Genomic DNA, 15,407 nt, shown 5'->3' with positions numbered 1-15,407 from the left:
GATATGACTTTAAACCATAACCAACAATGCATCACCAAGCCGTGACTTAATTTGAGTTTTTTGGTGTTTTCCTGTGTGTAGTGTTTTGGTTATGTTGCAGTTTCATGTGTTCCTTTCCGCAACAGCTTTGTTTTAGCAATCAAGACTATTTAAGTTGTTGCTATCTTTTTTTTTGTGGACATTGTTGTCATGTCATGTACGTGTTTGTACGTGAGCGTGTAACGTACTTTGTGCACACCGTCTCTGCTCCACACGCTGTAAGTTTTTGCTGTCGTCCAGCATTCTGTTTTTGTTTACTTTGTAGCCAGTTCAGTTTTAGTTTCGTTCTACATAGCCATCCCTAAGCTTTAATGCCCTTTGTTTATTTTTGGTTTAAGCATTAGACTCCTTTTTACCTACACTCTGCCTCCCGCTGTCGCCTGCATATTGTGATCACGATATCTTGGTTTAAATAATGCAGAGGAAACTCGGAACATTGGTTGGTCAACCCCCGATTTGTTCCGATAAAAGCCACGGAAATGGAAATGGTCTGTTCCAGGGTCAAGCTGTGGCCATCTTGAACGCACAGTTATGTTTTAAGCCAAAAAGGCGACTGAGGGTTAATAAAACGATAAAAGTGCAGTGGATGCCAGCAAAGGGGGCTAGTTATATATTCACCGTATAGGTAATTTTATATCCCAAAATAAGTGTGTTTTTATCAATCAATATCGATTATTATTGATAGGTTTTATGCCTTATCAAAAATAAGGACCAGGAAAAAAAAAAAAGAAATGTAAACATTTTTATTTGGAATGTAACCTTCCTCTGATTATAATACCTCAGCACAAGCATGGAAAACACTCAAAAAAATATCAACAAAATTGTAAAATCACATTGAACACTGAACAATAAGCTCTTAAAATGAAGGTGCAAGAATAAGGAATATGTAAGAAATGTTTAATAAAGTGTAAGAAAAGAGTGCAAAGTGTGAAAATGAAACCTGACTGAAATGGTTCTCTAGATTAAAAGCATCAATTAGCTGTTGTGAAACAATTTTTTTTAGGGATTTTAGAGATAAAGGGGAGGTGTGACACCAGTTTAGCAGGAAGTCAGAATCGAGGTTACGTTTTTAAAGCAGAGGATGAATAAATGAAAACTTGTAAGTTTACTGCCAAGAAGTTATGGCTGTGCTCTAAAGGGTGAGCGCGATATTAGCGGTCTTAATGGGGACGAGCGCCTCGCATCATTTACAGACCACATTCATCTGACTATAGTTTGTGTTAAAAAAAAAATAAAAATACAAAAAAGTGTCATACTGTCCAGGTGACTTTTCCTCTTTGATCTACAATTTCCTCATTTTGAGTTTCTCTTCTCACTCCATGCAAAGAATCAAAAGCCAGACAACCAAATGTGATAGTTGATACTGTTACCTGATTGGCTGTTAGCGTGTCACGGCGACTGATCACTTCCTGCGTTGCTCGGTAACCAGAGAGCGAGTGCTTTTGATCATGCAACCTACCTTGCTTCCATACTTCCTGTTTCTTATAACAAAAAGAAATTTAAAAAATCTACTGTTTTATCGTACGCTTTTTTCTTATTGATATCAAATACACGTCTGTCGCCATATACATTCAAATTGTTTTATTGCCCAACCCTAGTATCAACTATCAAGTTTGGTTGCGCCATTTTGTTGTCTTTGATTCTTTCAAAATGAAGAAATTGTGGCTCAAAGAGGAACAGTCACCTCGACAGTAAGGTCCTTTTTTTTTTTTTAAAAGGGACCATTTTCAGTCTAATGTGGACTGTAAATGATGCAAAGCGCTCGTCCCCACCAAGACCACCTTCGCCGTGCTCACCCTTTAGAGCACAGCTGTAACTTCCTGGCACTAAACCTGCAGAAAATAGTTCTTCTCAGGTTTCTCTATGTTTACATTTTCACACTTTGCACTATTTTCTGACACTTTATTAAACATTTCTTACATATTATTTATATTTTAATAGCTATTGTTAAGTGTTCAATGTGATTTTACTATTTTGTTGACATAATTTGAGTGTTTTCCATGCTTGTGTTGACAATTAATTTCTGCCAAAGGGATTATAATCAGAGGAGGGTTACATTTGAAATAAAAATGTTTCTCCCTGTCCTTATGTTTTTTTTTTAAATCAATAATTATCGATATTAACTGGAAAAAAAAAAACTTTTTCAGCCATATCGCCCAGACCTAAGTACAAAAATAACATTACTCCAGACTACTCGGTCAAAAGTGAGCATTGTTTACATTTGCCGTGTGTACCTAATGAGTTGTCCATGCAGAAGGAGTGTTTGGGTTTGCATGCGATTCTTGTCCTCCATCATTTATTCAGGAGGAAACACGATACCGTAGCCTCCATCCCCAGCTGATGTTCCCACGCCGCTCGTTTTCCTCTCAAACGCAACTATTATGACAATCATGTGACTTTCTCGCGTGCTCGCCTTAAATTGTGCCTGCTTCACTTGTGCCCCGCAGACCTCCCGGTGATAATGAGGAAATAAAAACGTCTCCAGACACGCCCACCTCCGACGGATTCCGAAACCAAAAGTCATCGTTGCAAGTTTTGCCACGACCAAAGTGGGACTTTTTCCGCCTGCCCCCCGACCACGCCCAAGAGGACATTCCACCCCCGGCCCCCGTTTGCTTTATCAAATGCCCAAAAACAGCAAGGCCGTCAAGAGAGAGCTTGACGACGATGTCACCGAGTCGGCCAGAGACCTTCTTTCCAACGAGGACGCCTGCGACGATTCCTTCAAGAAGAGCTCGCTGATCGTCGGCGGCCATGACGGCGAGGGCAAGGACTGCGACGTGGAGGAGGGCGGCTCGGACGGCGAGGAGGAGGAGCGCCCGGCCTGGAACAGCAAGCTCCAGTACATCCTGGCCCAGGTGGGCTTCTCTGTAGGCCTCGGCAACGTCTGGAGGTTCCCCTACCTGTGCCAGAAGAACGGGGGAGGTGAGTACACTCTTAAAAAGATGAAAAGAAGAACACTGCTAGTGCCAATAATGAGACCGCTATGCTGCTTAGTTGCCACTGTCCATTTCACAGGTGCATTGTTGAAAGATAGCATTCTTATCTTCCATGATGACAACACACTCCGCCGTCTGAACCTTTCACTTCCTGTTTCTTTGATACCAATGGTCTGACGCTCACGTGGGCAACATCATGAAGGGGGAAATGTGAACTAAGAAAGAACATAAGTGACGTTGTCCTTGTTTAGTGTAGACACAACTACACTTTTTTCCACCTACAGTAGGTATTCTTCCACCTACAGTATGTATACTTCCACCTACAGTACATATTCTTCCACCTACAGTACATATTCTTCCACCTACAGTACATATTCTTCCACCTACAGTATGTATTCTTCCACCTACAGTATGTATACTTCCACCTACAGTACATATTCTTCCACCTACAGTACATATTCTTCCACCTACAGTACGTATTCTTCCACCTACAGTACGTATACTTTTACCTACAGTACGTATTCTTCCACCTACAGTACGTATACTTTTACCTACAGTACGTATTCTTCCACCTACAGTACGTATACTTTTACCTACAGTACGTATACTTCCACCTACAGTACATATTCTTCCACCTACAGTACGTTCGTATACTTCCACCTACAGTACGTTCGTATACTTCCACCTACAGTACATATTCTTCCACCTACAGTACGCATTCTTCCACCGACAGTACGTATACTTCCACCTACAGTACGTATACTTCTACCTACAGTACGTATTCTTCCACCTACAGTACATATTCTTCCACCTACAGTACGTACGTATACTTCCACTTACAGTACATATTCTTCCACATACAGTACATATTATTCAACCGACAGTACATATTCTTCCACCTACAGTACGTATTCTTCCACCTACAGTACGTATACTTTTACCTACAGTACGTATACTTCCACCTACAGTACGTACGTATACTTCCACCGACAGTACATATTCTTCCACCTACGGTACGTACGTATACTTCCACCTACAGTACGTATACTTCCACCTACAGTACGTATTCTTCCACCTACAGTACATATTCTTCCACCTACAGTACGTACGTATACTTTCACCTACAGTACATATTCTTCCACCGACAGTACGTATTCTTCCACCTACAGTACATATTCTTCCACCTACAGTACGTATTCTTCCACCTACAGTACCTATACTTCCACCGACAACACGTATTATTTCACCTACAGTACATATTCTTCCACCTACAGTACGTATTCTTCCATCGACAGAACGCATTCTTCCACCTACAGTACGTATTCTTCCACCTACAGTACCTATACTTCCACCGACAACACGTATTATTCCACCGACAGTACGCATTCTTCCACCTACAGTACGCAGTCTTCCACCTGCAGTACGTATTCTTACGCCTACAGTACATATTTTTCCACCTACAGTACGTATTCTTCCACCTACAGTACGTATTCTTCCACCTACAGTACGCATTCTTCCACCTGCAGTACGTATTCTTACGCCTACAGTACGTACGTATACTTCCACCTACAGTACGTATTCTTCCACCTACAGTACGTACGTATACTTCCACCTACAGTACGTATTCTTCCACCTACAGTACGTATTCTTCCACCTACAGTACGTATACTTTTACCTACAGTGCGTATACTTCCACCTACAGTACGTATTCTTCCACCTACAGTACGTAAACTTCCACCTTCAGTACATATTCTTCCACCTACAGTACGTATTCTTCCACCGACAGTACGTATTCTTCCACCTACAGTACATATTCTTCCACCTACAGTACGTATTCTTCCACCTACAGTACCTATACTTCCACCGACAACACGTATTATTCCACCGACAGTACATATTCTTCCACCGACAGTACGCATTCTTCCACCTACAGTACGCATTCTTCCACCTGCAGTATGTATTCTTACGCCTACAGTACATATTTTTCCACCTACAGTACGTATTCTTCCACCTACAGTACGTATTCTTCCACCTACAGTACGCATTCTTCCACCTGCAGTACGTATTCTTACGCCTACAGTACGTACGTATACTTCCACCTACAGTACGTATTCTTCCACCTACAGTACGTATTCTTCCACCTACAGTACGTACGTATACTTCCACCTACAGTACGTATTCTTCCACCTACAGTACGTATACTTTTACTTACAGTGCGTATAATTCCACCTACAGTACGTATACTTTTACCTACAGTACGTATTCTTCCACCTACAGTACGTATTCTTCCACCGACAGTACGTATTATTCCACCTACAGTACGTTTTCTTCCACCTACAGTACGCATTCTTCCACCTACAGTACATATTCTTCCACCTACAGTACGTATTTTTCCGCCTACAGTACATATTTTTCCACCTACAGTCCGTATTCTTCCACCTACAGTACGTAATCTTCCACCTACAGTACATATTCTTCCACCCACAGTACATATTCTTCCATCTACAGTACGTATTCTTCTACCTACAGTACATATTCTTCCACCTACAGTACGTAATCTTCCACCTACAGTACGTAATCTTCCACCTACAGTACATATTCTTCCATCTACAGTACGTATTCTTCTACCTACAGTACATATTCTTCCACCTACAGTACATAATCTTCCACCTACAGTACGTAATCTTCCACCTACAGTACGTATACTTCCACCTACAGTACATATTCTTCCACCTACAGTACGTATTCTTCCACCTACAGTACATATTCTTCCACCTACAGTACGTAATCTTCCACCTACAGTACGTAATCTTCCACCTACAGTACATATTCTTCCACCCACAGTACATATTCTTCCATCTACAGTACGTATTCTTCCACCTACAGTACGTATTCTTCCGCCTACAGTACGTATTCTTCCGCCTACAGTACGTATTCTTCCGCCTACAGTACGTATTCTTCCGCCTACAGTACATATTCTTCCACCTACAGTACATATTCTTCCACCTACAGTACATATTATTCCACCTACAGCATGTGTTCTTGTCACTCCTTAAAATTATGTAAAATCAATTTAATTGGTGTTTGTCACTTTAAAAACTAAGATTTTAACCTGCTTTTTTAAAAAGAAAAACAAACTTTTAGATAATAATATTGTAAGAAAAACAATTCTATAAAAATGTACAAACTACAGTAGTTTAAGTACAGTCATGTAAAAATAGTGTACAGTATTTACCTTTGAGTGTGGACTTCTACGGTATCTCCTTCCAGCTGCTTCTCAAACACACCATCAGCAGCTTCTTCATATTCTCATGGATACATGTCCGTCGTTTGGATATTATTTTAACAATCTTGGCTGGCGTTAGGGACTTACACTGCTTCAGTATGGTGCAGACTAGCACTGCTACGCTCCAGTTGCTTCACCTAGTTAGCGAGCTAGCTACACGCTCCGTCATGCTTTTGATGATTTAGCTCTTTAATTCAGCTAATATCATCCACCTTTTTGAAAACAAAAATGTTATGTCCACCTCTAGCTATGAACTAATTCTTGCGATTAAAGGGGAACATTATCACCAGACCTATGTAAGCGTCAATATATACCTTGATGTTGCAGAAAAAAGACCATATATTTTTTTAACCGATTTCCGAACTCTAAATGGGTGAATTTTGGCGAATTAAACGCTCTCGGAGCGATGACGTCACAACGTGGCGTCACATCGGGAAGCAATCCGCCATTTTCTCAAACACCGAGTCAAATCAGCTCTGTTATTTTCCGTTTTTTTCGACTGTTTTCCGTACCTTGGAGACATCATGCCTCGTAGGTGTGTTGTCGGAGGGTGTAACAACACGAACAGGGACGGATTCAAGTTGCACCAGTGGCCCAACGATGCGAAAGTGGCAAGAAATTGGACGTTTGTTCCGCACACTTTACCGACGAAAGCTATGCTACGACAGAGATGGCAAGAATGTGTGGATATCCTGCGACACTCAAATCAGATGCATTTCCAACGATTAAGTCAAAGAAATTTGATGCCAGACCCCCATTGAATCTGCCGGAGTGTGTGAGCAATTCAAAGACAAAGGACCTCGGTAGCACGGCAAGCAATGGCGGCAGTTTGTTCCCGCAGACGAGCGAGCTAAACCCCTTATCGACCCTAGCTTCCCTGGCCTGCTGACATCAACTCCAAAACTGGACAGATCAGCTTTCAGGAAAAGAGCGCGGATGAGGGTATGTCTACAGAATATATTAATTGATGAAAATTGGGCTGTCTGCACTCTCAAAGTGCATGTTGTTGCCAAATGTATTTCATATGCTGTAAACCTAATTCATAGTTGTTAGTTTCCTTTAATGCCAAACAAACACATACCAATCGTTGGTTAGAAGGCGATCGCCAAATTCGTCCTCGCTTTCTCCCGTGTCGCTGGCTCTCGTGTCGTTTTCGTCGGTTTCGCTTGCATACGGTTCAAACCGATATGGCTCAATAGCTTCAGTTTCTTCTTCAATTTCGTTTTCGCTACCTGCCTCCACACTACAACTATCCGTTTCAATACATTCGTAATCTGTTGAATCGCTTAAGCCGCTGAAATCCGAGTCTGAATCCGAGCTAATGTCGCTATAGCTTGCTGTTCTTTCCGCCATGTTTGTTTGTGTTGGCTTCACTATGTGACGTCACAGAAAAATGGACGGGTGTTTATAACGATGGTTAAAATCAGGCACTTTGAAGCTTTTTTTAGGGATATTGCGTGATGGGTAACATTTTGAAAAAAACTTCGAAAAATATAATAAGCCACTGGGAACTGATTTTTAATGGTTTTAACCATTCTGAAATTGTGATAATGTTCCCCTTTAGGACCAGATGTTTTGATCAGCTTTTACGGGGTTCACTGTGACATTCCCTAAGATAACTAGAAGCTAGTAACCCCAATTTTTGCGGGTAACCGAAAGCATAACAATTACATAATTATAATTACATATTCTTCCAACTCAATTTAATTTGATGGTTGAGCATAACTTCAGTAGATGTCCTTGCTTAAAAATAACAAATTCAAAGTTTCGCTTTTTAGTGGGCTAGGACATGTAAGGCCGGTAAAAAATGACCTCGAAATGATGCAAAGCTGTGAGGTTTTTTTCCTTCTGACTTTCTGCGAGTGTACAGTCGGATTTCCAGTATTTTACACACCCATGTAGTGAGTCACGTCGCTTGTATGAGTCAGGAAAGCCTGTTTGAAACGGCTCTGGTCTCCCTGCTGTGTTCAAGTGTAATTGGATTAAAATGACACGTCTGGGACCTGAGCAGACCACCACTGGAGTCATGTTTATATTTGTATCTATTAATATAATCTCTCCTTTAGCGATGTTTCTTTAAGAAAACAATGTACAGTACATGTTTGTGGATACACCAGAATTATTGTGTACAAAGGACCGTTTCTGCTGTAGATAAAAGGCGCTAATAGGAGTGTTTGTTTTTGCGACCGTTTGTAAAGACAATGAGACCACAGGCAGTGGACGTTTGAGGCCTCTCCCCGGAATGATCTAAAATAAGATGATGTCGTTGTTAAAACAGCAAACACACCTAGGGGGGTGACAGCACGAATAAACAAACATGAACAATTGTGTACAAGACACGTGTGACGGAAGGTGCCACGTTGAGTCACATCGTTAAAAAAGGCCAAGTTACTTTAGCGGTAGTGCGTGGTAGAGCTGCACGATTATGGCAAAAGTTATAATAACACTTATTTTGATTGATATTGATAAAAAAAAAAAAAAAATCATTAATTTGAACAGCTTTAAATATAATTGTATTATATATATTTTTTTCTGTTGACGTCCAGCATCATCTATTACATCATATTTGCTTAAATCATACATCTATAGTCTGCCCTGAATGTCAAAATAACTATTTGTTGTTTTCTATCCAAGCGATGCCACAGAACTAAAAAAAAAAAAAAAGACAAAAAATACATAATTAAATAAAACAAAATATATTATTTGTATTTTTTATTTTTTTATTTTTAAATATAATTTTAAAGAACAACCGGATATTCATTTGTAACGAATAAATAACAAGCAAAGCCAAAAATCGATTTTTAGATTAATCGCGATTTCTTATTTGTAACAATTAAAATCAAAAATGTATTTTTTATTTTTTTCAATCTGTCCTTTTGCAAATCCTATTGTTGATGTAGATGATCTATATCTGCTGTACAGATTTACTTTAGAAACAAGAAGTATTGGATTTTGCTTTTCTGTGCCTTATTTGCATTTGACTTTATTAAATGATTAAACCTCTTTAAAGTTTTGTAATCAATCAGACATATCAAGCAACTAAAATGCGCTAAACATGGATACGTGTGGAGAGTGTTTTGCATTTTTCCCATCATGCATTGTAATGGATTTAGAATTGGTGTAATTTAGAAAAAACATTTATAGTGCATGGACATTTTTTATAATATCTACAAAGTTCATTGACCACGTGTGTTGACATTTTTTGCACCATGACTAGGGAAGGTTGTTTGCATTGGGTCATAAAAGTAAATGCTGCCCGTCGTTCCATTTAGAGCACAATTAAAAGTATGTGACAAAATGGCAGCATCAAAGGCAGTCTTTTTAAAATGAAAGCAATCTCCCTGCAGGTTAGATTCCTTATTTTAAACTCATGACGTTTCACAGGCTAATATGAAGTCGTTGGTGGTCCGCACTCGGCCCGCGTGACATAGTTTGGACACACCTGCGATAAACGGCATATTGATAAACCGCGATAAAAACTCCCGACGGTTAGTATTATTACCGTTTTGAATTAAAATCATCATAAAACCTTGATTGTAAACCAAACTTTGATACACTGCTCATTTACTGGAAAAGCCTGTTAGCGCTTGCTCGCTAGCTAGCTTAAATGCTAACATAAATAAGTTTACGTTAACGTTTTTCCCCATTAAGAAACGACCTACCACAATATAAATGTATATAAACACATTACTGTCTGAGCAACTAAGATATTCAGTTGTGCACATTAAACTTTTACAAATTAAAACTTAAGAATATAAACATATTTAAACACCCAAATAGAAATAATACAGCTCTTCAGAAACCAGAACCATATTAATTCTGCCAAGAAAGTATATTGTCTATTTAGTTTATTAAATTTAAGTGTGTAATAAGTACTTTTTAAGCACATCCAACAATGAGATACTTGATAATTTTGGTCACCATAACCGTAAAATGAAATCTTCATATCGTTACATCCCTAATCGTGATATGTATCGTTATCGAAATATGAAATGACCTATATTTTTGTGTATATCGCACAGAACTAGTGTGTAGGAGCGTTTACGTTTAGTCATTTCTGCTATTCGCCTGAGTTTCCGTCAGTTGGCAGTATGCAAATGCAGGAAGTGCATTTTCTCCAACACATCTTTGTGGGGTTGCCCCTTTCACAGTACCACCGTTTGACAGGTAATGTCACTTTTTTTTTGTGACTGAGTCAAAAAAGACCTTTTTATTGCAACACTATTACATGCTGTCGTAGGTTTTCATTATCTACCGAGAAACTTTCATTCTAGAGAAGAGCAGCACGTTGTATACTCTACCCGTATACTCTACCCGTACTTGACTTTTTTTATACTCTACTCTACTCTTAGTTCATTACTAATTTCATTGCCACTGCTAAGCTAACAAACAAAGCTATGCTAAAAGGCTACTCTGACGTCACACGGCAACAGGCACTGCCTTTTAAAGGCGCACACACACACTCTGCTCTCATGAAACGTCCCTCAGTTGTAAATGCCACATATTTGATATATATATATTTTTTAAGTTGCGCATTATTTACTTTCCGGAGTAATTATTTACATGTACTAAAGAGTCATTCTGTTAGTAATTAAATTACTTTTTTGTTAAAGTAACACATATCTGTAATTCATTACTTTTTAAAAGTAATTATTGTCACTCTAATCATTTATTTGTTGTTGATTATTCCATCAAAGTAGTAGTAATAGGAGTGTGTGTAAGTGTGTGTTTAGTTAGCCTGTATGTTGTTTGCTGTCTGATGTTACTTCCTTCTATTTTATATCAAGATTTTAGTCTGGTGTTGGTTGTTGCTTTTATCTGTGAAAAGCTACTTCCTGCATTGAATTTGCTGTCTAGTTGCGGCCCACCGCTTATTTTTTAACGGCCCGTTGGACATTGTAAAAATAAAAACCATAAGAGGTGGAATAAAAGAGCAAACAGGTGTAATGTAACAAGAAAAATGTTACAATATTGACTCTAATAACACAAAACTTTTCTTTAAAACTGTCTTTATTTAAAAAAATAATAATGCAAACTTATAATCGACGATAGATCTGAAGTTGATCTAGAGATTTAAGCGTTGAAAGTAAAAATAACATATATTTTCAACACTTTTATGAGTGGGGGCCTTTTGAACCTTTTTACGGTCATTGTGCCAAAAAAAAAAAATGAATCAAAAGCAATGTTGTTATGAATTATTTACTTATTTAATTCTCCAATTACTTTACATCAAATATTCCATTTTGACAAATGTTTTGTGGAAAATATTGCATATTTTGTGTTTTTGCCATAAAAAAAACAAGTTTTCTTTGACAAAAAAAGGCATAAAACATGAAGAAGAAAAAAAACTTTATGACAACGGATGAATTTGAAGTGGCTCTATAGATATTTAAGTGTTGAAATTTAAAAAATATATTAATATATGACTTATTTTTCACACTTTAATGACTTAGACCTTTAACATACACCAAAATTGAGGGGAGCCATACTTGTTACAACATGTATAGTAATTTAAGTCTCTAGAGAAAAGTGCTATATAAATCTAAGGCTTATTTCCACGCCTTAGATGATATCGGCTACGAGTGGCACGTTATTGTAAAATTATTTTATGAAATACTGGATAAATGCGAATGGTAAGGGGTCTAGAGTTGGCTGGTTTACTGGTCATCAGTAAACCCTAACAAAGAATTGTTTATTTTGCTTATAACTTGATGATTATTGGAGAAACTAGCATCAAACTGGGTTTTGTTTACGAAACAGTTGTATGTGATGTGGCGAGAGCAGAGAAGCATGGACAGAGCGTGGGTCATTAGCTTACAGAAACAATTCTTACGATAAACGTTACTAATGATAACCGCCGTAAAACTCCCGACGGTTAGTATTATCTTTTTAAATTCAATGAATGGGGCGGTATGGCATAGTGGATAGAGCATCCGTGCCAGAAATCTGAGGGTTGCAGGTTCGCTCCCCGCCTCTTGACATCCAAATCGCTGCCGTTGTGTCCTTGGGCAGGACACTTCACCCTTGCCCCCGGTGTTGCTCACACTGGTGAATGAGTGATGAATGAATGATAGGTGGTGGTCGGAGGGGCCGTAGGCGCAAACTGGCAGCCTCGCTTCGGTCAGTCCACCCCAGGGCAGCTGTAGATACAAATGTAGCTTACCACCACCAGGTGTGAATGAATGATGGGTTCCCACTTCTCTGTGAGCACTTTGAGTATCTAATAATAGAAAAAGCGCAATATAAAATCTAATCCATTATTATTTGTTATTATTTATTATTATAATGTAGCGTCCCGGAAGAGTTAGTGCTGCAAGGGGTTCTGTTGTGTTTATGTTGTGTTACGGTGCGGATGTTCTCCCGAAATGTGTTTGTCATTCTTGTTTGGTGTGGGTTCACAGTGTGGCGCATATTTGTAACAGTGTTAAAGTTGTTTATACGGCCACCCTCAGTGTGACCTGTATGGCTGTTGACCAAGTACTTTGCATTCACTTGTGTGTGTGATAAGCCGTAGATATTATGCGATTGAGCCGGCCCGCAAAGACAGTGCCTTTAAGGTTTATTGGCGCTCTGTACTTCTCCCTACATCCGTGTACCACTCCGTACAGGATCGTTTTAAAAAGTCATACATTTTACTTTTTGAAACCGATACGGATCATTTACGATATCACATTTTAAAGCATTTATCGGCCGATAATATTGGCAGTCCGATATTATCGGACATCTTTAAATTTTAGTAATATTTTTATTTCTGTTAAATTTCGACAAACACTTGTCGTCGACCAGTCATGTCTACTTTAGGGATGTCCCGATCCGATATTTGGATCGGATCGGCCGCCGATATTTGCCAAAAAATGCGTATCGGCAAGGCATGGGAAAATGCCGATCCAGATCCAGTTTTTAAAAAAGCTCCGGTCCGTGTTTTCCAACGCACCGATTTAAATAATACATTCCACTTTTCTGCTGCTTCCTAATTTCCATTCCGCATTTTCCAGCACACCTTCAACACATCCACAGGTCTGTGGATTCTCACGCAGTTGCTTTTAGCTGCTGGCATTACACGACAGGCTCTTTTCACTCTTTCCTGTGTCTTCCTCTCACAGACAGCAAGCGCACCTTCTTACACACGTCACATACTGTCACGTCATACGTCACATACTGTCACGACATACGTCACATACGTATACATCCTCTCCCAGCAGAGAGGTAGCAGCATGGCTAACGTTAGCTGTGATGCTAGCGCAGCCATCCTAGCAACGCTCCCTCTAAGGTGCGTGCCTGTGCAAATGCGCAAGGCAAATCTATGCCACGTACAAAATCAAATAAAAAAATAAGCGCATAACAATTTTCGACAGAGAAAACAGTTTTCGTCATCATTGTTCAAATATTGTAACGTCTGTCGAGACGCTTATCTCCATTCGGTGCCACATGCCCACACCATCAAAATGCCGAGGCAAACATTTCCAGATCAACACCGTATGGAGAAAATAGTGATTTTTTTTTTGTTGTGTTTTCCTTCTCTGCATGAAAGTTTAAAAGTAGTATATATTAATGCAGTATGAAGAAGAATGTTTTAATGTAGACACATAGAATCATCATACTGCTGTGATTATATGCATCAAGTGTTCATTCAAGGCTAAGGCAAAATATCCACATATATATGGTGTATCGTGACATGGCCTTAAAATATCGCAATATTAAAAAAAGGCCATATCGCCCAGCCCTAGTTCAATGATGCCATTTCTGTTTGTCATGTATAATTTCGTCTATTTTGTGTTTATCCATGAATAAACAGGTCAGTTTCTTGTTACCACCCATTGTGTATTATTCAAACTCCCCTAATTCAGCTGGCTAATTGTTATCAAGAGTACTAAAACCCTTTTCAACATGATTCTGACAACTAAGTAGGCTAAATAACTTTAAACTTTAATATATGCTCGGATAGGCCAGTATCGGTCAGTATCGGTATCGGTCAGTATCGGTATCGGATCGGAAGTGCAAAAACCTGGATCGGGACATCCCTAGTCTACTTAGCACAAAATGGCCGCTTCTGTACTTGCTGCCTCATTACCATGCTCGCTTTTTTTATTGATTGATTGAAACTTTTATTAGTAGATTGCACAGTACAGTACATATTCTGTACAATTGACCAGTAACACCCGAATAAGTTTTTCAACTTGTTTAAGTCGGGGTCCACGTTAATCAATTCATGGTAAAATGTCGACTCTGGTGGGACTCGAACCCACAACCTTTGAATGGCCTCAGCAGTCACTAGAAGTCCAACGCGCTATCCATTGCGCCACAGAGCCTCATGATATCAGCCCACAGGAACATAAAGAATAGTTGAGCTGCCACATCTTCTTTTGTTGGTTGGCGATTGGCAAGCAACTTTTGGAACGACTTACGTGTTTTCACATTGAATAACGAACTGAAAAAGGAGGAAACCTACCCTGTCTTTTTGGCAGCCATCTTGTTCCTGTGTTCCACGTCATGTGACCAACCTACAGCAAGCCTGGAGGGCTAAAAGACAAGAGAACGTCATTTTTGTTTTGTTGTTTGCACATTGAGTGAACAGAAAGACTTGGTTTTATGAAATGAAAACAGAATAAATGTCTTAAATGTTTTCCCTTCCTTTTTTGACTGTGTTGTTTGTCTCATTGTGGCCACTAGGGGCGTACCTGGTGCCCTACTTCATCCTGCTGGTGTTGATCGGCATCCCGCTCTTCTTTCTGGAACTTGCCGTGGGACAACGCATCCGGCGGGGGAGCATCGGCGTGTGGAACTACATTAGCCCCCGGCTGGGGGGCATCGGCTTTGCTAGCTGCGTGGTGAGTCGCACACTTAAAGGTGCTGGAATGCGACGTGTTTTGCTTGAAACGAACTTTAGCATGTTACCTAGCTAGTCACAGCATTGACTCGTTACACGCATTGCTCGGCGGCCATGTTTGCTAATTACAGATGCTACTGAAAAACCCTTAAATGTGATCCTTTTTTATGTGTTAGTCGAACCTCGGATTCAGGAGGAGGTGTGGTTTTCGTCATGGTCGTGGAACTGTGGACCAGCTCTATACTCTCGGCAGGGTCCTTGAGGGTGCATGGGAGTTTGCCCAACCAGTCTACATGTGCTTTGTGGACTTGGAGAA

The 15,407-nt window shown here is 39.6% G+C and overlaps 1 protein-coding gene and 1 non-coding gene across 3 annotated transcripts in view; one reads left to right on the top strand and one right to left on the bottom strand.

The window, feature by feature from the left end:
* The window catches only part of slc6a15 (solute carrier family 6 member 15), a 43,511-nt gene that overhangs the window by 2,234 nt on the left and 25,870 nt on the right, over positions 1–15,407 (top strand). For both annotated transcript variants that reach the window (XM_061924753.2, XM_061924754.2), the window contains exons 2-3: positions 2,487–2,964; positions 14,935–15,092. In XM_061924753.2, coding sequence (XP_061780737.1) covers positions 2,664–2,964; positions 14,935–15,092 — 459 coding nt within the window. In that variant the 5' untranslated portion in view covers positions 2,487–2,663. The remainder of the gene's footprint in view (positions 1–2,486; positions 2,965–14,934; positions 15,093–15,407) is intronic.
* trnar-ucu (transfer RNA arginine (anticodon UCU)) lies at positions 14,486–14,573 on the bottom strand. The gene is given in 2 exon segments: positions 14,486–14,521; positions 14,537–14,573. It is a non-coding gene; the product is annotated as a tRNA-Arg (tRNA).

The sequence above is a fragment of the Nerophis lumbriciformis genome, linkage group LG29 (genome assembly GCF_033978685.3).
Source record: "Nerophis lumbriciformis linkage group LG29, RoL_Nlum_v2.1, whole genome shotgun sequence".
Classification (NCBI taxonomy): Eukaryota; Metazoa; Chordata; class Actinopteri; order Syngnathiformes; family Syngnathidae; genus Nerophis; species Nerophis lumbriciformis.
Note: the sequence above shows the minus strand (reverse complement) of the source record. Positions and strands in the feature narration are given on the sequence as shown.